Here is a 24,686-nt window from a genome sequence, read left to right as displayed (position 1 = left end):
ATAAGTCTGCACCCATATCATTCAGAAAGGATTGCCACGTCTTGTAAAACTGCCCTGTTCTGTGGTGCACCATATTCATGTGGTAGTCTTGGGGGAGATGCTCCATCACTAGCTGACGCCACCCCGTAAGACTTGGGGTTTTTTCCCATGTCTATTTCATTAAAATGTTCTTCCTTGCATTGTGGGTAAGAATGTTACACAGTCTCTTCACATGTTTCCCCAGGAGAGGGCAAATTTGCTAACCCCAGAAGAAGAAATGCCAGATCCACTTTAACTTCAATCCCGAGAATGTCCTTCGGGTCCCTTACTATAGCACTCCAGTAAGTCTGGATCTTAAAACATGACCAATAGCAGTGTGTGAGAGTGCGTATAATAATTTTACATTTGGGACAACCTGGTGATATGCCTCTCTTGAACTTAGCTAGCCTCTCTGGCGCCATATGAGCCCTGTGTAAAATCTTCAATTTCATGGCCTGTGTTTTGTTACGTATTGAAATATTCCTTACATTTTCCCATATTTCTTTTCCATACTTCCAATAAAGTATCATCTCTGAGTTCCTGATTCCACGTCCTACAGGTTCCCTCTACGTCCCCGAAGGCACGTCCCTTTTGTAAATAATACAAAGTACTGACTGAAAGAACACCAGCACACTCGAGTACTCTTTTCTCCACGTCTGACCTGTAAAGCTGAGCTGGACCATCGTCTTTTTCTGTATATGACCCTTATCTGAAAGTACCGGAATAGGCACAATCCATATTTCTGACTTAGCTGGCTAAATGACATCAAGACCTCCCCCTTGAATAAATCTCCCAGATAGGAGATTCCCTTATTCTCCCATGACCTAAAGCCGGAGTCCATTGCCCCAGGTTTAAATCCTTGGGATCCCACCAATGGGGTAAACAGTGAGATCTTAAGCCAATTGCCCTCATCTTGCCTCATTATCCTTCAGGTTTTCACCGTATTTAAAATGATTGGACTCTTACACTGCTCGGTCATGGATTTCATCTTATCCATAAATAATTAGGGAACAACGCAACTGCGAGGCCTCAACATCAAGCCAAATTGACCCTGAATAACCCCAATGCCCCGCCACCCAGATATGGGAACAAAGTGCACATTTGATGTCTCTTCAAGTCCAGAAGGTTCACCCCACTCCCTCAGCCTGCGAGAGCTGCAATTTGGTAAACTTAATTCGGGTGTGCCTGCGACACCAAATAAAAGAACCGAGCCAACCATTGAGACTCCGTAATACTCATCTGGGTAGCAACAACGGGAGCGTTCTCAAGGGGTACAACAGGCGAGGAAGAACATTCATTTTATTCAGGGCTATTCGGCCTAACCATGATAACGGTAATCCCTTCCACTGCTGCAAATCCTGCTTTATCCTCTGCAGTAATTGTACATAGTTAGCTTTATACAGCTGGTAGAAGGCAGGAGTAATAAAAATTCTCAAATACAAAAATCCTTTTGACAACCGTCTAAACAGGAACTGCATTCCATCCTTCAGATCAGGCACCTCCACTAATCCCCCCACCAGCATGGCTCCCGATTTTGTAAAGTTGATCCTGTAGCCCGAAAAACAGCCAAATAAATTAATTGTTTGAATCAATCGAGAAAATGACTCCTGTATCGTCATAGGCCCATTCAACAGGGAAACCTGTTCCGCCTTTATACTGGGGAGGGGCAGATTCTCCAAATTCAAACAATCTTTGTTTGGCAAAGGAGACCCTTTTTTGCCACCTGTGTGTGCAATGAGTTGAGAGCAACCCTGAGAGCTGCAGTGTGACCAGTGAAGTCCTAATATAATATACTTCCTCAGCATCTATTGTTGCTCCTCCCTCTGCTTCCTTCTAGTTGTTTAATATGAAATAACTAGGCCTCATAAATATGCCTCAGTGGCCTCCCACAGTATTGCCGGATTACTGTCCTTACCAGAGTTGATATCCCAGAAGACCCTGAACTTTCTTCTGCTGTACTCAACGAATTTGCCATTCCTTAACAGGAATGGGTCCGTGCACCAGTGCCGTGCATCCATTCCACCACCCTTGATTTTACCATCTAAATACACTGGCACGTGGTCTGAGACAGCTATCTGCCCAATTTTACAAGCCAGTGTTCTATCCAAAATATCTGATGGCATAAAAACATGTCAACTCGCGTGTGGCACTTGTGTTGGTTGGAACAGAAAGTAAAGTCTCTTCCATTCAGGTGGAGATGCCTCCACACATCCACTAACCCCAACTCCTCACACTGGGGCAGCACGGTGGCTCAGTGGTTAGCTCTGCTGCCTCACAGCACCAGGGACCAAGGTCTGATTCCGGCCTTGGATGACTGTGTGTGGAGTTTGCACATTTTCCCCGTGTCTGTGTGAGTTTCCTCCGGGTGCTCTGGTTTCCTCACACAGTCCAATGATGTACAGGTAAGGTGAATTGGCCATGCTAAATTGCCCATGGTGTTAGGTGCATGAGTCAGAGGGAAATGGGTCTGGGTGGATTACTCTTCAGAGGGTCAGTGTGAACTTGTTGGGCCAAAGGGCCCGTTTCCACACTGTAGGGAAACTAATCAAACTAATCATGTCCACCTACTGCTTAGATCGTGCAGTCATACATGCCAGGCCCCTTGTCACCCTGTCTACCTCAGGATCTATGAGGCAATTAAAATCCCCTCCTATGATCGTGCTGTGCACCCCAAGACTCATTAATTTAGCAACTCCATCAGTTAGAAATGTAAGAGGGTACACGTTGGGAGGGGTGGGGAGGAGATACACATTCAGGACGCCATACTCTTCTCCATGTAGTTGAGCTTTAAGAATGATGAACTGTCCAAGTTCGTCCTTAATTTTCTCAACTACCTTGAAAGGGAGGTTCCTTCTTATCAGTGTAGCCACTCCTCTACTCTTAGAGCAGAAGGAGAAGAATACCCTGTCATAACTCCCCCACCACCCCACCCCACCTTGCCCACAGCTAACATCCTGGATCCTTCCAACTGAGGCCGTGCCCTAACCGCAAGCAATTCACAGATGAAAAAAAACACATTATTTACATTCTGAGAGTTAAAAATGGATGCCCACTCCCCCCTCTTCCCCCCCCCCCCCCCCCCACACTCACACCCCTTCTCCATACATCTTAACCACAGGTATAGCCACCCCCAAACCAAAACCAAAAGGACAGCAGTTCAAACAAAAGTCCTCACATAATGCACAACTGACCGATATCCTAAATAATTCTGGTTTTACATCAAGGCAGTATGGAGAAGCCGATAACCACAAAAAAAAATGGAGAGAGAGAAAAGAAAAGAAGGGGCAGAAAGAACTGTACCATTGTCCGTATCGATGGCCCCATCCCGACCGGAGTCCTTGAATTCAGTGAATTCACAAAGTCCTTCGCCTTTTCTGCTGAATCAAAATGATATACCGTCCCCCCATGAGCAAACTCCAACACGGCCAGGGCCCTCAAGGAACATTGAATGTTCAGATCCCTTAATTATCTCTGAACTTCATCAAAAGCCCTTTCTCTTCTTAATTCTGGTTCCAGAGAAGTCCTGAAAAGATATTATTCTTGAGCCTTTAATGCACAAAGCCTGTGGATCTCTTCCCAGTCTTCTTGCTGTTTCAGTCACTAACTGTTTTTCTTTATAATGCAGGAGTCGCACAAGGACCGTGCTGGGGCGTGGGTCCGCTCCTGACCTGCACATTGCAATCCGGTAAGCCCGCTCCAAACTCAACAGGCCCGACTCCAACTCCAGCCCCAAGAACGTCAGGAACCACTTCTCCAGGATTCCAATGAGGTCTTCGCCTTCCTCATGTTCCGGAAGACCCACAAGCTGTAAGCTTTTTCTCCTACTTTTGTTTTCCAGGTCGTCCACTTGCTCCTGAAGGACCCGAACCTGGTTTTCCAGCGTTCAGGTCCTTCCGCCTGAGACCTCCGCCACGGTCCTCTCCTCTGCTGCCTATTCTCTTCGGGCCAACATTTGAATTTACTGCTCGTGCTTTTCCAGCGTGGCAGATAGTGGTTCCACCGCTGCTTCAATCTTTTCTCCGAGTTTGCCAAACTCCGAGAGTAACTGCTGCTGCCCCATTAAATCCAAAGGGGCTGCCCTGGGAGTTTGAGCAATGGCTCCAGGCACCCCCAATGCAGTAGGGGAGTGCCCTGCCTGCTGCACTCCTTTTGGCCCTTTTCCTTCATTTGCTTTCATCCTGGTCTTAAAGCTGTCAAACCACAATTTTAGCAGCTCCAGATGTTCACTAAGTTTATATTAGTTTTTTTTTCTCCTAAGGATGGTTAACGAGGTGGGGTAAAGGTCCACATTGCCATAGGATATGGCACAGAGTCCAACACAGCAGACCACCGCCATCTTGGATCTCCAAGAAAATGGTTTTCAGACCCCAGTAGAGAACAGCTACAGGATCGTACAGCACAGAAACAGACCCTTCAGTCCAACTAGTCCATGCTATGTTCTCAAATTAAACTGGTCCATTTGCCAGTGATTGGCCCATATCCCTCCGAACCTTTCCTATTCATGTACTTATCAAAATGTCTTTTAAACATTGTTACTGTACCTGCATCCACTACTTCCTCTGGACATTGATTCCACACACAAACCACTTTCTTAAAAAAAAGGTTCTCCTCATATCTTATTAAAATCTTTCTCCTCTCACCTTCAAAATTTGCTCCCTCATCTTGAAACCCCCACCGTAGGGAAAGGACACCTGCTGGTCACCTCATCTATACCCCTCATAATCTTATAATCCTCTATAAAGTCACCTCTCAACCTCCTACACTCCAGTGAAAAACATCTCAACCTATCCACCCAGATGTAAGTATATTCATATCCAGTTATGATCTGTTCAGTGCTGGTGCAGGCTCGAAAAACCAAATGGTCTTCCCCTGCTCCCAATTCTGTCACACTGTGTGAGACCATAAGACATGAGAACAGAAATTACACCATTCAACGCATCGAGTCTGCTCCGCCATTCAATCATGGCTGATAAATTTCTCAAACTCATTCCCCTGCTTTCTCCCCATTACCTTCAATTCCCTTGATACTCAAGAAGATATCTCTCTCAGTCTTAAATATACTCGGTGACCTGACCTCCTGTGGCAATGAATTTTATAGATTCAGCACTCTCTGGCTGAAGACATTTCTTCTTATCTCCATTCTGAAAAGTCTTCCCCTTACTCGAAGGCTGTGCCCTCAAGTTCTAGTCTCTCCTACCAATGGAGACATCTTGTCAATGTCTACTCTGTCCTGGCTGTTCAGTATTCTGTCTGTTTCAATTAGATTCCCCCCACCCGCCCTGAGTGTGGGCCTGTTAATCAGCATGGACCAGACCCTTCAGGATGAGGTACAGAGGAATTAGTTTCAGCAAAGTGAGAGTCTGAGGGATGGAGATTTTCAGCTTTCTGGGAATGAGAGAGGAAAGAAAGTTTGATATAAATTAGAATTGATTAGGTAGGCTGATGGGCCAAGGAGTGGCAGATGGAGTTTAATTTAGATGAGTATGAGATTTATCGCTTTGGTAAGGCAAATCAGGGCAGGACTTATACACCCAATTCTAAGGTCCTGGGGAGTGAAGCAGAACAAAAAGACCTTGGAGAGCAGGTTCATAGTTCCTTGAAAGTGGAGTCGCAAGTGGATCAATAGACAATAGACAATAGATGCAGGAGTAGGCCATTCAGCCCTTCGAGCCTGCACCGCCATTCAATATGATCATGGCTGATCATTCCCAATCAGTATCCTGTTCCAGCCTTATCTCCATAACCCTTGACTCCACTATCTTTAAGAGCTCTATCCAATTCTTTCTTAAATGAATCCAGAGACTGGGCCTCCACTGCCCTCTGGGGCAGAGCATTCCACACAGCCACCACTCTCTGGGTGAAGTAGTTTCTCCTCATCTCTGTCCTAAATGGTCTACCCCGTATTTTTAAGTTGTGTCCTCTGGTTCGGCACTCCCCCATCAGCGGAAATATGTTTCCTCCTGCCAGAGTGTCCAATCCTTTCATAATCCGATATGTTTCAATCAGATCCCCTCTCAGTCTTCTAAACTCAAGGGTATACAAGCCCAGTCGCTTCAGTCTTTCCGTGTAAGGCAATCCTGCCATTCCAGGAATTGACCTCGTGAACCTACGCTGCACTCCCTCAATAGCCAGAATGTCTTTCCTCAAATTTGGAGACCAGAACTGTACACAGTACTCCAGGTGTGGTCTCACCAGGGCCTGTACAGCTGCAGAAGCACCTCTTTGCTTCTATACTCAATTCCTCTTGTTATGAAGGCCAGCATGCTATTAGCCTTCTTCATGACCTGCTGTACCTGCATGCTTGCCTTCATTGACTGGTGGACAAGAACACCCAGATCTCTCTGAACAGCCCCTTTACCTAATTTGATAGCATTGAGGTAGTAATCTGCCTTCCTGTTCTTGCCACCAAAGTGGATAACCATACATTTATCCACATTAAACTGCATCTGCCATGCATCTGCCCACTCACCCAACTTGTCCAGGTCACCCTGTAATCTCCTAACATCCTCATCACATTTCACCCTACCACCCAGCTTTGTATCATCAGCAAATTTGCTAATGTTATTGCTGATGCCATCTTCTATATCATTTACATATATTGTAAAAAGCTGCGGTCCCAGCACGGATCCCTGCGGTACCCCACTGGTCACTGCCTGCCATTCCGAAATTGAGCCATTAATCACTACCCTTTGTTTCCTATTAGCCAACCAATTCTCTATCCAATCTAGTACTTTGCCCCCAATACCGTATCAGATAATGAAGGAGCTGTTTGGTATGCTTTCCTCCATTGGTCAGTACATTGAGTTAGACCATGTTTTGGAATACCACACATATTTCTGATCTCCCTGCTGCAGGAAAGATGTTTTGATACTTGAAAGAGTTCAGAAAGAATTTACAAGGCTGTTGCCAGAGTTGGAAGGTTTGAGCTCCAGGGAAAGGCTGAATAGACTGGGTCTATTTTCCCTGGAGTGTTGGAGGCTGAGGGGTGAGGTTATAGAAGTTCATAAGGGGCATGGATAGGCTGCATAGCCAAGATCTTTTCCCAAGGATATGTGAGTCCAAAAGTATAGGGCATAGGTTTGAGATGAGAGGGGGAAGATTTAAAAATAACCTGAGGAGAAACTTCCTCACAAAGATGGTGATGTCTCTGTGGAATGAGCTGCCAAAGGAAGTGATGGAGGCTGGTACAATTACAACATATTAAAAGGCATCTGGATGGGTACTTGAATAGGAAGGGTTTTGAGGGATATGGGCCAAATGCTGGCAAATGAGACTGGATTAATTTAGGATACCTGGTTGGCACCATTGATTGGGCCGAAGGGTCTGTTTCTGTGCTGTATGACTCTAATCGTCTTCAGTGAAAGTAGAAGTGTGGTTGTGAAGACTAGATTCCAGAGTAGTTTTCAAAGATGTTTTGCCCTGACTGGGAGCTGAAGTTACAATGAAATATTTCATTTGTGAGACAGCAACTGAATGAGGGAGCACATCTGGAATTCTGGTGGAAAGCGGGAATTCATTGCACTGTGGGGATGAAGTGCTTTTAGGTTTACTGGCAGTAAGGACAGTGTGCTGAGTGGAGAACCTAGTGAAGGGATAGGTGGGTTTTTGTTTGAAACTGCTCATTTCATTCAGCTTTCAACATTGTATTTCCAATGCTGTCCATCAGAAGGAGCGGTGAATCAGTAACTGGTATCGTTAGAAGCCTTACGATTTTCAGTACTGCAGGTATTGCATTGTTTCATCAGCATTGTAAAGGTTACTGGCAGCAGTGGGAGGTGTGGGCTGTATTCACTAGAAATGATTAAGCAGTTACAGAACACACATACGAGAGGACAGGGTGGGACTTGTCTTTCGATTTGCAGAAAGGGGGAGGTTCTGGGAGCTGTCATCCAGAGCGCACACAACCTTGGTAAACCATTGAAGCCCCACAGTGTGGAATCAGGCCATTCAGCCCATAAAGGCAACGCTGATCCCTCTGAAGACCATGCCACCCAGACCCACCCCCACCTCACCTATCCTGTCCTGTCATTTCTGCTGGTGAATTTGACTAGGACGAGGGAACATGGCCTCAAGATTAGGGAGAGTAGATTTAGGACAGAGATGAGGAAGAACTGTTTTCCCTAGAATGTGGTGAATCTATGGAATTCTCTGCCAAGGAAGCAGTAGCAGTAGCTTTATTAAGTATATTCAGGATACAGTTGGCTGGGTTATTGCATTAAAGGGAATTAAAGGGTAGTTGGGGCAATGCAGATAGGAGGAGCTGAGATGATGACCTTAATGAATGGCAGAGCAGGCTGGATGAGCCAAATGGCCTACTCCTGCTTCTATTACTGTGAAACTATAACTGTGCATTTCCCTTGGCTAACCCACCTAACCTGCACATCCCTGGACACAATGGGCAATTTAGCATGGCCAATCCAAATCAAGGCCGGTGAGCAGTGTGGTGATGTGGAAAATGAATGTTAGAGAATGATAAAAAGGGACAAGGAGGATAAACGTACCAGCAATAAAAGCTGGATTCAAAAGATCACAAAAAATAAAAGTAAAAGCTCAATGTGTGCTGCATTGTAACAAAAGTGAATGAATTGGCTGCACACATTGAAGAGAATAATTATGATCTGAGACTCCTTACAGAGAGGTTTAATGGGCAGCTCGGTAAAGGTAGATGGTTGGCATTGTTAATCAAAGCACTGATCACAGGCTAGTCTGGTGTCAGCTCGGATTTCAGGTCCTGATTTCTCTGTCCTCTGTTGATCTCCCTGTTCCCACAGAGTAAGGTGTCGTATGTCCTCAGCTCTGCTGGGTTTTTGCTGAAGCTTTGACCCTCTTTTCCACCTTCCAGAACAATAAAACATTCAGTCACTCAAGGCCCAACCCACATTGCCCCAGCCTGTCAACCACCCAGACAGAGAGACTCATCGTAGTGGGGAATAAACAAGAAAAATGAAACAAAATTAGAAATAAATAGGTGAGTGTGTTTAATGTTTGTTCATTGGGAAGTAAGCCAGAAATAAGGGTCTCCCAGGATTCTGATGGTACCCAACTTGAGGAATTCTCTCTCCCTCACATCTAACTATTAGTACCCAACTCTGATTTATAACAACACTTACAGAAATAAAGCATTTGTTATCAAACAGACAAAGATAAACAGTACAGACATAGACATTTGCTTTCTCTCATGCACGCACACATGCATATAAGTGTATCGGGTGAATTTGTATTTGCAGAATTATATTTATAGATACATAGAACATTACAGCGTAGTGCAGACCCTTCGGCCCTCAATGTTGCACCGACCTGTGGAACCAATCTGAAGCTCATCTAACCGACACTATTCCATTCTCGTCCATATGCCTATCCAATGACCATTTAAATGCCCTTAAAGTTGGCGAGTCTACGACTATTGCAGGCAGTACGTTCCACAGCCCTACTACTCTGAGTAAAGAAACTACCTCTGACCATCTGTCCTATATCTATCACCCCTCAATTTAAAGTTATATCCCCTCGTGCTAGCCATTGCCATCCAAGGAGAAAGGCATTCACTGTCCAACCTATCTAACTCTCTGATTATCTTATGTCTCAGTTAAGTCATTTTTCAACCTTCTTCTCCCTAACGAAAACAGCCACAAGCCCCTCAGCCTTTCCTCCTAAGACCTTCCCTCCATACCAGGTAACATCCTAGTAAATCTCCTCTGAACCTTTCCCAAAGCTTCCACATCCTTTCTATAATGCGGTGACCAGAACTGTACGCAATACTCCAAATCTGGCCGCACCAGAGTTTTGTACAGCTGCAGCATGATCTCATGGTTCTGAAACTCAATCCCTCTACCAACAAAAGCTAACACACCGTATGCCTTCTTAACAGCCCTATCAACCTGGGTAACTTTCAAGGATCTACGTACTTGGACACCAAGATCTCTCTGCTCATCTACACTCCCAAGAATCTTACCATTAGCCCAGCACTCCACATTCCTGTTGTTCTTTCCAAAGTGAATAACCTCACACTTTTCCGCATTAAACTCCATTTTCCACCTCTCAGCCCAGCCCTGCAGCTTATCTATGTCCCTCTGTAACTGACAACATCCTTAGTCAGTATCCACAACTCTACCGACTTTAGTGTCATCCGTGAATTTACAAACCCACCTTCTATACCCTCATCCAGGTCATTAATAAAATGATGAAGAGCAGTGAACCCAAAACAGATCCTTGTGGTACCTCACGAGTAATTGAACTCCAGGATGAATATTTCCCATCAACCACCACCCTCTGTCTTCTTTCAGCTAGCCAATTTCTGATCCAAAAATTTGATTTTGTTCAAAAAATGCACAATCTGCTGGCAGTCAATGCAGGCAGTGCATGCATTTAATATTTTGTAAACTTCACTTTGGAAACAGAACCTGTCAGATTCAAAATTGGGATACAGACTGAGTGTGACCTCATACCATTAATGCATTGTCTGAGCTGAGATGTCACCTTTTGTTAGAAACCTTAAATTATCTCTGAGGTGATTTGTAAGAAGTTCTGAGATTTACATATTAATGATTCCTACAACCCATTCTAAAAGATTAAAGACTGATGGTTTGCCACGTCTGTATGTTGGGTTTCTCACTGGTGTTGGTTGTCAATGCCTTGACCCCGTGTCTGGTTGTTTCTAAAGACGCTGTATTACAGGTTTATCCTGAATTTATACAGTTTTTCTTTGCTTCCCAAAATCAGATCTGCTCACACTGAGCAGTATCCCAATGTCGTGAAAGATGTTAACTTTCAGGGAGAGTTATTCAAAAGAGATGTTTTTACTTTTTTGGCCCTGTAAGATCCTGAATTAGCATCCTTCAGGAAAATTAGAGTGGAGTGAGAATGGATAGGGGGAGAGAGATTGGAATGGTGCTTTCAATTTTGTGGAATAACAAAAGAAAAGATTGTTCTGCAGAAAAAGAATTGCTTGTTCTGAATTTCTACCCTGGACTGATGTTAAAGTGGAGATTTGAGAACGCCCAGGGAATCCCTTGTGGACTCAGACCTGTAAAGCCTCCCTCTTGGTTCGTCCCGGAAATCGTACTGTTTGGAAGTCTGGAATAAAAACCTGTTATGGACAGTTTAGTATAATTTTAGTTATCCCCTTTATTCACAAATAGCGTCACTGTGACAACATAACATTGATACCTATAAGGTAAACTAACTTGGTTCTAATAATCTAGGAGAGTAGGTTCGCAGCTGTTCAAATGCCCAGCAGGCTACTCCAATGTATTGATACAAAGTGGCTTCCTTTGTACAAAATTTTGAAAAAGAAATTGCATGTTCTTAATTAGACAGATAATAGTGAAAGACAATAATTCATAAGGAAGAAAAGCGAATTGACAGGTCTGTGAAGCTTGACTAATCACTCCGACAGGCCCTAAGCCATTCGTCAGGTGGGAAAAACAGCTGAGTTAGGCGCCTGCGAGTGAGATAAACTCCTCTCATAAAGAGGTACCAGTCTCAGCTAATTGGAGAGTTCACAAGATAACCTTGCACAGCTCACATGTCAGATACAGTTCTTTTATAAAATGGCTTCTTAGTAAGGAGGGCAAACGTTCAATCATAAAATGGCTTCCCGACACATTGTGCAAGAATCTCTTCAATATTCGACCTTGAATAATTTCTAAGCTAGGAGCAGACTCCTGCTTTTTAAGCACTAAACCATTCTGTACCTGAGGCAGAGATGTTACCGTAAGGTTGCATTTAAACTGATTCATTCGTCTTCGAATGAAACATGCCTACTTTTCAAGTTTGTGATTCAAATTCAAATAAGACATAAGATCTAATTAGTTAGAATTGACAGTGGGGCAGTCCGTAAAAATAGCAAGTAAATTAAAGCTTTATCAGTATTTCCTTTTACAGAATTTGCATTTCATAACCAGAATTGGCTTCTCAAAATGCAATTAAATTCAATCCATACCAGCTAAGCACGAAGAGTTAATTTTCTGCTGGATTCAACAGCCTCAGCACTAAAATGGTGTCTCTCTCTAGTGTCCTTTTGAACTCTCAAGTCAGGGTTTTGTCACCACAAAGATTTATTTTCTCTGTGACTGCCCTGCTTGCAAGGGGCATATGAATCCATTATAATTGACAGCAACTGACCGTTAATTACAAAGTTTTTGATAGTATTTGATTCTGACCCTGAAACGAAACTCGATACTGTCATTAATTTCACAAGGGAACAGCTGTGAATGTTATCACTTGCTGTCCTGTTCATACAGATTCACCGATGCTGAGGCAAACGTTCTTAATTGTCTTACAGTATCCTGTTATCACTTGGTAAGCCCAGGTGTCCCTCTCTTTTACATTCTTTAAGATGCCCCCCCCCCCTTTCTGAGCCTTGCTGTCTGTCTATTTTCTAGTGCAATAAATGTGCTCTATAATTCAGCATTACATTTAGTCTAAATGTTTAAAGACAAGTTTTAAGGCTATAGACCTTCTCAGTGACAATGATGACTTTTGTAATCTCTTTTTACAGAGTATTTGATCTGAAAACTGAAGTTTAAAAATCAACAGATGAAGGGCTTATACCCAAAACGCCGACTCTCCTGCTCCTCAGATGCTGCCTGACCTGGTGTGCTTTTCCGCACTTTTTGACTCTGACTCTCCAGCGTCTGCTGTCCTCAATTTCAAGTCAATGTTTGACAGTCATTCAGTCCATTGGGACTGTAAGGAGTTTTGACTAAGATTCTGTGAGAAGGAGCAAAGTTTTTTGGTCCCTGTTTCAGTACGTTTTCAGCATTAGTGGGACTGAATGAAAGACCCTACTGTTACAGCGTACTGAGTGTGGAACCTAAAACAGTTATCCAGCCTGGAAAGAGGAATTCACGGCAGGGAGGGACTGTACACGTGTTTGTGTGCCGCTGAAGCTTCAGCCATGGAGAAACCAGAGGAATCCCGCTCAGTGGAGAAACCTTGGAAGTGTGGCGACTGTGGGAAAGCCTTCCATGTCTCGTCTGTCCTGGAAGCTCATCAGTGCAGTCACACTGGGGTCAGGCCATTCTCCTGCCCAGAGTGTGGGAAGGTGTTCAGCAGTTCCTCCACCCTGCTGAGGCACCGGCGGGTCCACACAGGAGAGAGGCCCTTCAGCTGCCCTGAGTGTGGGAAGGCTTTCAGCAATTCCTCTGACCTACTGAAGCACCAACAGGTCCACACCGGGGAGAGACCATTCGCCTGCCCAGAGTGTGGGAAGGGGTTCAGCAGTTCCTCCGCCTTGCTGACCCACCGGCGGGTCCACACAGGGGAGAAGCCCTTCAGCTGCCCTCAGTGTGGGAAGGCCTTCACCCAGGCCTTTTCCCTGCTGAGGCACCAGAGTGTCCACACAAGGGAGAGGCCATTCACTTGCCCAGAATGTGGGAAGGGGTTCAGTGATTCCTCCGCCCTGCTGACCCACCGGCGGGTCCACACAGGGGAGAAGCCTTTCAGCTGCCCTGAGTGTGGGAAGGCCTTCTCCCATGCCTCCAACCTGCTGACCCACCGGTGGGTCCATACCAGGGACAGGCCCTTCAGTTGCCCTGAGTGTGGGAAGGCCTTCAGCAATTTCTCTCAAGTGTTGATCCACGGGCGGGTCCACACCGGGGAGAGGCCATTCGCTTGTCCTGAGTGCGGAAAGGCCTTCAGCAATTCCTCTGACCTACTGAAGCACCAGCGGGTTCACACTGGGGAGAGGCCCTTCAGCTGCCCTGAGTGCGGGAAGGCCTTCACCCAGGCCTGCAACTTGCAGAGGCACCAGCGCTCCCAACAATCGGATTTTGCCGGTGAGGCTGCTGTGGGTCACCCCCAGGACTGAACCTCCTGCCCAGTCTGACAGTGGGAGAGTTGGTGCTTGTTTTGTTTTCTGCTGGACTGCACCCACTCCCACGGTGGCTCAGTGGTGAGGAGCATTGCCTCACAGTGCCAGGGACCCGGCTTTGATTCCACTATTGGGGCAACTATCTGTGTGGAGTTTGCACATTCTCCTTCTGTGCCTGCGTGGGTTTTCTCGGTGTTCCGGTTTCCTCCCAGAGTCCAAAGATGTGCAGGTAGGGTGGATTGGCGAAGCTAAATTGTCCCAGTGTTCAGGGATGTGTAGGTGTGGTGCATTGGTCAGGGGAAATGTCGAGTAATAGGGGAGGGAAATTGGTCTGGGTGGGTTACTCTTCAGAGGGTCAGTTTGAACTTGTTGGGCTGAAGGACCTGTGTCCACACTGTAGGGATTCTGTGATTCTATGAACTTTGATCCATTGGGCGCTGCTGCTCGTTGAGCCCAGGACTGCACGTTCCCACTGAAACAATCTGCACAAACCCAAGCCTGCGAGACCATTGGAGCAGAAGTTAGGCCATTCAGCCAATTGAGTCTGCTCTGCAATTCGTTCGGGACAAAAACAAACTGCAGATGCTGGAATCCAAAGTAGACAAGCAGGAGGCTGGGAGAACACAGCAAGCCAGGCAGCACCAGCAGTGAAGTCAGTGTTTCAGGTATTAACCCAAATCATTGACTTCTCCACCAGAAATGATTTAGCAGGATGTTGCTGAGAGTTTGGGCTACAGGGAGAGGTTGAATAGACTGGGGCTGTTTTCCCTGAAATGTCAGAGGTTGAGGGGTGACCTTATATGGGTTTATAAAATCATGAGCAGTATGGTTAGAGCAAATAACAAGGTCATTTCCCTGGAGGTTGGGCACTCCAGAACCAGAGGGTTTATGGTGAGAGGGGAAAGATTTAAATGGGCCCTAAAGGGCAACCTTTTCATACAGAGGGTGATGCATGGATGGAATGAGCTGCCAGAAGAAGTGGTGGAGGCTGGTACAATGACAGCCTTTAAATAGCATCTGGATGGGGACATGAATAGGAATGGTTGAGAGGGATATAGGCCAAGTGCTGGAAACCGACCCTTTGGTCCAACCCATTCATGCTGACCAGATATCCTCAATTAATCTAGTCCCATTTGCCAGCACCCCTCTAAACTCTTCCTGTTCATACACCCATCCAGGTGCCTTTTGATTAGATTCCCTACAGCGTGGAAACAGGCCCTTCGGCCCAACAAGTCCTCACTGACCCTCCGAAGAGTAACCCACACTAACACTACTGGCAACTTAGCATGGACCTCAAGTGACAAGTTTTCACACAGAGGGTGGTGCATGTACAGAATGAGCTGCCAGGGGAAGTGGTGGAGGCTGGTACAATGACAACATTTAAAAAGCATCTGAATGGGTATATGAGCTAAATGCTGACAAATGGGAGTAGATTAAATGTTGGATGTCTGGTCAGTATGGACGAGTTGGACCGAAGGGTCTGTTTCAGTGCTGTACATCTCTACGACCAGGCCTCTCGGGTTCACACACAAAGAATCTGTCAGTAACGTTGGGTTTCAGAGTTCGGTTGAAGCAATGTGGTATCTTTTAGAGACTTCGAGACAAAAGAGATGCACAGCAGGGAAACAGACCCTTCAGTCCAACTCGTCCATGCTGACTGCATATCCCAAATTAATCTCATCCCATTTGCCAGCACTTGTCCATATCCCTCTAAACTCTTCCTATTCATGTTCCAATCCAGATGCCTTTTAAATGTTGAAATTGTACCAGCCTCCACCACTTCCTCTGGCAGCTCATTCCATTCTTACACCACTCTCTCCGTGAAAAGGTCCCTTTTAAATCTGTTCCCCGTCATCCTAAACCTCTAGTTTTAGATTCCCCACCCTGGGGAAAAGATTTTGACTATTTACCCTATCTGTGCCCCTCAATTTTATAAATATCTACCAGGTCACTCCTCAGCCTCCGATGTTCCAGGGAAAATACCTGCAACTTATTCAATCTCTCCCTGTAACTCAAACTCTCCAACCTCAGAACCATCTATTTAAATCTTTTCTGAACCCTTTCAAGTTTCACTACATCCTTCCTAGAGACACAATTTGCAGGTGTTCAGTGTTATGGACCAGGCCAGATCCACTCAAAACATTCTAGGAAGGTAGCCCAGACCCTAACTTTTTTTAGTTGTTTTAGGCAGAGGTATCTCAGGAGTGATGTAGCTGGTCAAATCACTTGGCTTCCAGGAAAACAATTTATTTCCACACCGCCGAATGAAACCTTTGTGACCACTCCATTGACCTGTGTTGCCACCTTCAGGGTCCAATCGCCTGAACACCCAGATCTCTAACTCCCCCTCGCGAGAGCCAAGAGTCCTCCGTTCTATTGAGAGGGGGAAATTGGATGTCAGTCATCTCTGTATTAGAGAATGTATCATTTAAATAAAACTGGGAAGGGCATTCCTGACAGAAGATTCAACAGAAGGTGGCACAGAGTATTCCAAGAGACACGTAACCTGGCTGTAATCTGAGAGACTAAATTCCATTTTTTTGTTACGAGAGGGAATCATATTTATTGGATCAGCATATCACGAGAATCTTGTTTTATTCCGGAACAGTCAGTAGTTAGAAGGGATTTATTTGGTTTAATAGTTTATATCATCTGTTCACCGTTACTGTTGGATAAATAAATGGATTTTTGTTGATTTTAAAGTGTCAGGGATGTATTTTTAAACATTAGAGCAGGTTACACTACTGTTCACATTAATTTTACAGATTATAGGGCGATGCGCTTCTCTTTGGGTGTTTCGGTTTGAGATCTCTGGTGGGGTGGGAGTTGGTGTCAGCTTTCCCTTTCTAACAGTATTGACGTGATGTCACGCTGAATGCAGTGGAGTCAATATTAATCCCAGCCTCTTGCTCTGGTTGTGGGTGAATCGCCTTAATTTGGTCACACAGAACACACAGAACCAACTGCTGAAACAATGATTCACACTTCATTGCACGTAACAACCAAAACTAAAAACCCTCAAGTAAGCAAGTTCAGTCTCACCGCTGCCATCATCCCCCCACCCGGCTATCACCTGATTGCTGGCAGAATTTAACCGAGTTTCCATCGACAGTGCCCATCTCTGGAAGGGTCAAGGGGTTTGACGCAATATTGTTCTTCCAATACTGCTGCTGCATCGTTCTGGAGCGAGAACGTAAAACAATACAGCACAGTTCAGACCCTTCAGCCCTCGATGTTGTACCAGCCTTTTATCCAACTTGAAGATGAGACTAGCCTGCACACCCCTCAATTTACTGCCGTCCATGTGCTTGTTCAGCAGTCGCTTAAATGTCCTTAAATGTATCTGACTCTCATTCCAACCCTGGAAGTGCATTCCATGCACTCACCATCGGAGTAAAAAACCTACCTCTGACATCTCCCCTAAACCTTCTTCCAATTACCTTAAAATTATGCCCTGTCATTTCTGACCTGGGGAAAAAGTCTCTAGCTATTTGTTCTATCTATGCCTCTCAACATATAGTACACCTCTCTAAAGTCACCTCTCTTCCTTCTTCGCTCCAATGAGAAAGGCCCTAGCTCCCCCAACCTAAGCCATCCCCTCCATTCCAGGCAGCATCGAGGTAAATCTCCTCTGTACCCTCTCTCAGCTTACACAGCTTCCTGTTGTGGTTCTGTTCGCTGAGCTGGGAATTTGTGTTGCAGACATTTCGTCCCCTGTCTAGGTGACATCCTCAGTGATTGGCAGCCTCCTGTGAAGCGCTTCTGTGATGTTTCCTCTGGCATTTTCCCTACACATCTTCCCTAAAATTAGGTGACTAAAAGTGAACACAATATTCCAAGTGTGATCTAACCAATACTCCATACAGCTGCAGCATAACCTTGCAGCTCTTAAGCTCAAACTCCCTGCTAATGAAAGCCACCACACCGTACACCTTCGTAACAACCTTATCAACCTGGGTGGCAACTTTGAGCGATCTATGGACTTGGACTCCAAGATCCCTCTGTTCCACCACAGGGTCAAGAATCCTGCCTTTAACCCCAAAGGTTGAACAAACAGAGGAGTTTGGTGAAATGAGAATCATTAGATAAATGCTATTGAGCGAACTGATGGTGCTATGGGCTGGCAAATCTCTGGGTACAGGTGGATTTCATCATAGAATTTTAAAAGGTGGCTAATGAGTTGATATTTGCATTAATGTTAATTTTCCAAGATTTCTTAGATTCAGGCAAGTTTTCCTCAGACTGGAGAGTAACATATTTAATACTTCTGTTCTCAAAGGGAAAGATGTGGTCCCTTGGGTCTATGGCAATTAAGCATTTGTTTTTGAATCAATTAAGGAGATTATAACCACTATGTCAAAAAGCTCATGGTAATTGAAAAGAATCAGCATGCTAATATGAAAACGAAATGTTGTTTCACCAATTTATTCATAGAATTCCGAGAGTGTGGAAAGAGACCATTTGGCCGATCAAGTCCTGCACCAACCCTCAAGTGCATCCCACCCAGATCCAGACCGCCACTCTACTCCCGTAACCCTGCATTTAGCATGGCTAACTCACCTAGCTTGTACATCCAAGGACATTACGCAATCCAGCATGGCTAATCCACCCAACCTACACATCTTTGGACTGTGGAGCTCCCAGTGGAAACTCACAAAGACATAGACCGAACAAGCAAACTCCAAACAGATAGTCGACTCAAGGCTGAAATCAAATAGGTATCTCTGGCCGTGAGAGGGAGCCACTGTGCCACCATGCTGTCCTAAACGAATTCTTTGAAAGAGTATGTAAATTGAAGCCTGTGGATATACTGAACTTGAATATCCTAAAGGTGTTTGACATGTTTTCACAAAAAGCATATTGCACAGAGGAACTCGTGGTGTAAAGTATAGTTATAGAACATCAACTGACTGGCAGAAAACAGAATATGCAAAAATGGTTCTTTTGTCAAAATGGTTGTTTATGACAATGTATGGTGGGGTTCCAATAGGCATCACTGCTGGCTCCTCAACTTTCTACAATTATATAGATGACTTACAGGAGGGGATCAAAGGTATGTGGTTACATTTGCAGGCAACACAAAGATAGATGGAGATATACATTGTGGAGATGACATATCAATTATGCAGATTGATAGATTGGTTAAATAAATAAGCAAAACTCTTGCAAGTGGTGTACAATATGGTAAAATGCAATTTGCTACCTACTTGGAGAACAACTGCATAATTCTGAGATGCAGAGGGATCCGGGGGCCTTGCAAATAAGTCACAAGTTAGAATGCAAGCACAGCAAGTGATTAGAAAGGCCAATGACAGAAATGTAAGGCGATGTTGCCTCAGTTACAGAGCAATGGTGGGACTACACCTTGAACACGGTGCTCAGTTTTGATATCCTTACCTAAGGAAGAATGAAAATGCATTAAAGGCAATTCACAGAAGGTAAACTAGATTGACACCCACAATGAACAGACTGTCTAATGGAAAATCATGAGACAGACAGGTCTGACTTTCAACCAGAGTTTGGAATAGCAAGGGGTGATTTGATTGAAGTTTCTATGAGCCTGAATGGTCTTCAAAAGATGGATGTTGAGGGATGTTTACTTACTGTTGTGAACGAACAATTAGATCACCCATTTATAGAGTCATCGAGATGTACAACATAGAAACAGACCCTTCCGTCCAACCAGTCCATGCCGACCAGATATCCCAACCCAATCTAGTCCCAACTGCCAGCACCCGGCCCATATCCCTCCAAACCCTTCCTATTCATCTACCCATCCAAATTCCTCTTAAATGTTGTAATTGTACCAGCCTCCACCACTTCCTCTGGCAGCACATTCCATACACATACCAACCTCTGCGTGAACGTTACCCTTAAGGTCTCTTTTATATCTTTCCCCTCTCACCCGAAACCTATGCCCTCCAGTCTGGACTCTCCGACCCCAGGGAAAAGACTTTGCCTATTTATCCTATCCATGCCCTCATAATTTTGTAAACCCTCTATAAGGTCACCCCTTAGCCTCCGATGCTCCAGCAGCTCAAATCCTCCAACCCTGGCAACATTCTTGTAAATAGTTTCTGAACCCTTTCAAGTTTCACAACATCTTTCCAACAGGAAGGAGACCAGAATTGCACGCAATATTCCAACAGTGGGCTAACCAATGTCCAATACAGCCGCAACATGTCCTCTCAACTCATGTACTCAATACTCTGACCAATAAAGGAAAGCATACCAAATGCCTTCTTCACTATCCCATCTACCTGCAACTCCACTTTCAAGGAGCTATGAACCTGCACTCCAAGGTCTCTTTGTTCAGCAACACTCCCGAGGACCTTCCCAATAAGGGCATAAGTCCTGCTAAGATTGGCTTTCCCAAAATGCAGCATCTCGCATTTATCAGAATTAAACTCCATCTGCCACTTCTCAGCCCATTGGCTCATCTGGTCAAGATCCTGTTGTAATCTGAGGTTAACTCTCTGAGGTCCACTACCCCTCCAATTTTGGTGTCATCTGCAAACTTACTAACTGTACCTCTTCTGCTCGCATCAAAATCATTTTGGTAGATGACAAAAAGTAGAGGACCCAGCACCGATCCTGGTGGCATTCCACTGGTCACAGTCTCCAGTGTGGAACACAACCCTCCACCACCACCCTCTGTCTTCTACCGTTGAGCCAGTTCTGTATCCAAGTGGCTAGTTCTCCCTGTATTCCGTGAGATCTAACCTTGCTAATCAATCTCCCATGGGGAACCTTGTCAAACGCCTTACTGAAGTCCATATAGATCACATCTACTGCTCTGCCCTCATCAATCCTCTTTGTTACTTCTTCAAAAAACGCAATCATTTGTGACAAAGGCGGGAAATTTTTTGGAAGGTTGTGCAGCTTTGGAATACTTTGCGACAGAAGATAGTGAAGCCAGGACCATTGAATATTTCCAAGGCAGAAGTAGATTAATTCCTTTGCCTAAGAAGAATCTAAGGATATGGGGATGGATGCGAATGTGCAATGTATAACACAAAGTAATCAGCCTTTATCTTCTTGGGAGTGGAGCAGCTTAATGAGCCGAATGGCTTACTTCAGCTCCTAATTTGGACATTCATATATTCTGCTAGCTATAATGACCTGAGTTTGACTAGCATATATTTCCAATCAGCCCATGTTGATTCTGCTCAGTCCTATCATTAATTTTTAACTGTCCTGTTGTTGTACCTTTTATTATAGATTCCCTGTGCTCTCTTCCTTCTTTCTAAAACAGTGGGTTGACATGTGCCACTTTCCAATTACCACTTTCCAGTGAACTAGCGTTAACCACCAAGCCCAGGGAATTTAGCTACTTTAAATCCTATTCAATTCTCTGATGCATTTTTGTTTCATACATATTAATATCCTTCAGTTCTTCATTTATACTAGCCCTGACATTCGCCATAATTTCTGGGAGCTATTAGTATTTTCCGCTGAATGACATTTCCATCACTGAACCTCTTACCAGCAACATCCTGTGAGTTAAACCTGTGACCTCCTGATTCAGAGAGAAGGTTGATCCCTACTCGCAGCTGGTTTGGGTGTATGACTGTTACCAACACTGTGGCAGTTTGGGAAATCCATTCTTGTTTGGCCAGTAAATACTCAATTCACGCTGCTCAGCATCAAAGGAGTTGACAGTGTCATGACAGTGTCAGTATCAAAGGAGCTGACAGTCAGTAATTTGATTTATCTGAAACAGGTGAGATGTTTCCTGCCTCTGTGCCAAAATCAAAGATCATGTCCAAAGAATCTGTCCCTAGTGGAGGTTTACTACTAACAATTGGAGTCCAAGACCTTTGTCCTTGGTTACTGATAGCTTATTGCTCAAGAGGTTGGATCAAGGGGACACCTATCCAGTTCTTGGTCAACTATCAACTATCCAGGGGCAGAGGGGCATCAACTTGTGCAGAAAGGAGCAGGAAGAAGCTAAACAGCATTCATGGGTTAAACGAATGAGTGGAAAAAATGTTTAATGTCACCCAATACGACAACATCAGAACCATTTACTTTTCACCCGAGAAAGACTGATTGGAGAACTGCTAAATTATTAGAAACTAAGCACTATAAAAGGGGGAAAAAAAGACTTTGGAGACCAAGTACACAAATCATCAAAAGTAGCAGACAGGTACAAAAACCAATTGAAAAATACAAATAGAGGCCTCTATTACAAAGGAGATGAAATACATGGGGTTGAAAGTTATGTTTCAGTTCCAAGCATCATAGAATTCTACATTAAAAATAGACACCATTGGCCTGTCATGTCTGATAATTGAATTCTGGTGGAGTTTCCTCACTTTCAAATTTATGTTGTTAAATTCTAACACCACCTCTGCACACTTCTGGAGACCTCGAGTTTACAGAATCACACCACATTCCTCTCTACCTCCTCCAGGAATAACTTTCTCCCGAAATACTGCCAGTTCCTCAGATTACTTGGCACCCCCGAATAAAATCCACATGTCAGGAAATCTCTGGTGCTGCCCCGACACCAACAGTCACCCTTGGAACTGAAGAAAATGCAGAAATCTAAGGTGCAAAGAGACTTGGGTGTTCTAGTCCAGGATTCTCTCAAGGTAAACTTACAGGTTGAGACAGTAGTTAGGAAGGCAAATGTAATGATGACATTTAATTTGACAGGACTTGAATGTAAAAGTAGGAATGTAGTTGAGGCTTTGTAACACTCTGGTCAGGCCATATTTGGAGTATTGTGCGCAGTTTTGGGCCCAAATCTCAGGAAGGATGTACCGGCCTAGACGTGTGTTCAGAGGAGGTTCACGAGAATGGTCCCAGGAATGAACATTTGAACAAATAAGGAATGTTTGAGGACTCTGGGTCTATATTTAATGGAATTTGGAACAATGACGGGGGATCTAATTGAGACCGACAGAATTCTGAACAGACTGGATGTTGGGAAGATGTTTCCTTTGGTAGGAAAGGCTAGGAGCCGAGGGCACAGCCTTAGACCAAAGGGAAGACCCTTTAGAATGGAGGTAAAGAGAAACTTCTTCAATAGAGTGGTGAATATATGGAACTCACTGCCACCAAAGACTGTGGAGGCCAGGTCATTGAGTACATTTAAGCTGTGAAAGATAGTTCTTGAGTATGAAAGGGATCAAGGGTTACTGGGAGAATGGGGTTAAGAAACTTATCAGCCATGACTGAATCGCAGAGCAGTCACAATGGGCTGAATGGCCTAATTTCAGCTCCTATGGTCTTATGATACACTGATGTGTGGAGGGGTGAGGAACGGGGGGGGGGGGGAAAGAGATGAAGAGAGGAATACAATTAAGGGGAAGCTGGATACAGATGAGGGAGAAAGGAAGAGAAGGAAATACAAGAAGCGTACATTAAATTACAGAACGCATTGGAGATCTGGCATACAGAGGGATCTGGGCATAGAGATCCCTGAAAGTGGCAAAGCAGGCAGGCACATGGTAAAGAAGGCATACAGCACGCTTGCCTAGAGTATAAGAGTTATCGAGTTATGTCACAGCTATTTATTCCGGCCACATTCATAACATTGCGTGCAGTTCTGGCCAGCATGCTACCGGAAGGACGTGGATGCTCTGGGAGAGGGTGCAGAGAAGGTTCACGAGGACGTTGCCTCTCATGAAAGCAAAAATCCTCTTTGGATTTCTTTTGATTAGCGAAAACAGGTACTAATGTGGGTCTTTTGTAAAAGCAAAGTGGCATAAAGCAAACGTGTGATAAGTGGGGGATACCAGTTTGATGATGAGGGATGGGAAGGGGCGATGAAGAGGGGTGGGTGGAGGCTCAGGCAGAGCGAAAACACTGGTAGAGGCCAATTCAGCCGACCAGCCTAGCCCTGTGCTGGAGCCTCAATGGGACAGAGACAAATGTATCTATTTCAGACCTACATGCAGGGGTTGGACAAACATTACGCTCCATCCAGGGTAAAAATGTTCTCTATCTGCTCCTGCAGATCAATTCCGTAGGGAAGGTGCTGTCAGACAGCACTGGAAGTAAAGTGGGTGCAAGAGCAGCAAGTCCGACATAAAGGATCCTCTTGTCCCTCCCACTTCACCCACTAAACAGGGATCAAGGTGTGACTCAGCGGCAGTAACAGCAGAATATACTGGCACTAGAGTGTGTCCAGCAGAGATTCACACAATCGATCCCTGGAATGGTACGCCTAACATACGATGAATGGCTGATGATCCTGGGATTGTATTCATTAGCGTTCGGAAGGTTGTGGAGAGATCTAATAGAAACTTACAAGATTATGCTTGGCTTAGAAAGGGTGGATACTGGGAAGTTGTTTCCATTAGGCGGAGGAGACTAGGATCCAGGGACACAGCCTGATAATTAGAGGGGGTCAATTTAGAACAGGAATGAGGAGATATTTCTTCAGCCAGACAGTGTGGGCCTGTGGAATTCATTGCCAGGGAGCGCAGTGGAGGCCAGGACGTTAAATGTCTTCAAGGCAGAGATTGATAAATTCTTAATTAAGGAATTAAGGGCTACGGGGAGACTGTGGGTAAGTGGAGCTGAAATGCCCATCAGCCATGATTAAATGACAGAATGGACTCAATGGGCTGAATGGCCTTACTTCCACTTCTATGTCTTATGGTCTTAATTCATTGATGTTGGCTAGATATTCTAAATTAATCTAGTCCCATATGCCACCACATGGCCCATACCCCTCTGAACCCTTCCTATTCAGAAACCATCCAGATGCCATTCACATACTGTAATTGTACCAGCCTCCACCATTTCCTCTGGCAGCTCATTCTTTACGCTCACTAACCTCTGAGTTAAAAAGTTGCCCTTAGGTTTCTTTTAAATCTTTGCTCATCCACTTCACCCTAAAGCT

At 44.8% G+C, this 24,686-nt stretch overlaps 1 protein-coding gene and 1 pseudogene across 2 annotated transcripts in view; one reads left to right on the top strand and one right to left on the bottom strand.

Annotated features, from left to right (window-relative positions):
• LOC140460513 (uncharacterized) overlaps positions 1–16,524 on the top strand; it is a 191,136-nt gene extending 174,612 nt beyond the window's left edge. For both annotated transcript variants that reach the window (XM_072555091.1, XM_072555090.1), the window contains 2 exons: positions 3,644–3,825; positions 12,515–16,524. In XM_072555091.1, the coding sequence (XP_072411192.1) occupies positions 12,914–13,825 (912 nt within the window). In that variant the 5' untranslated portion in view covers positions 3,644–3,825; positions 12,515–12,913 and the 3' untranslated portion in view covers positions 13,826–16,524. The remainder of the gene's footprint in view (positions 1–3,643; positions 3,826–12,514) is intronic.
• The window catches only part of LOC140460517 (uncharacterized), a 78,437-nt pseudogene that overhangs the window by 15,951 nt on the left and 37,800 nt on the right, over positions 1–24,686 (bottom strand).

The sequence above is a fragment of the Chiloscyllium punctatum genome, chromosome 36 (genome assembly GCF_047496795.1).
Source record: "Chiloscyllium punctatum isolate Juve2018m chromosome 36, sChiPun1.3, whole genome shotgun sequence".
In the NCBI taxonomy this organism is placed as follows: domain Eukaryota; kingdom Metazoa; phylum Chordata; class Chondrichthyes; order Orectolobiformes; family Hemiscylliidae; genus Chiloscyllium; species Chiloscyllium punctatum.
The sequence above is the reverse complement of the archived record's forward strand: the minus strand, read 5'-3'. Positions and strand labels throughout refer to the sequence as shown.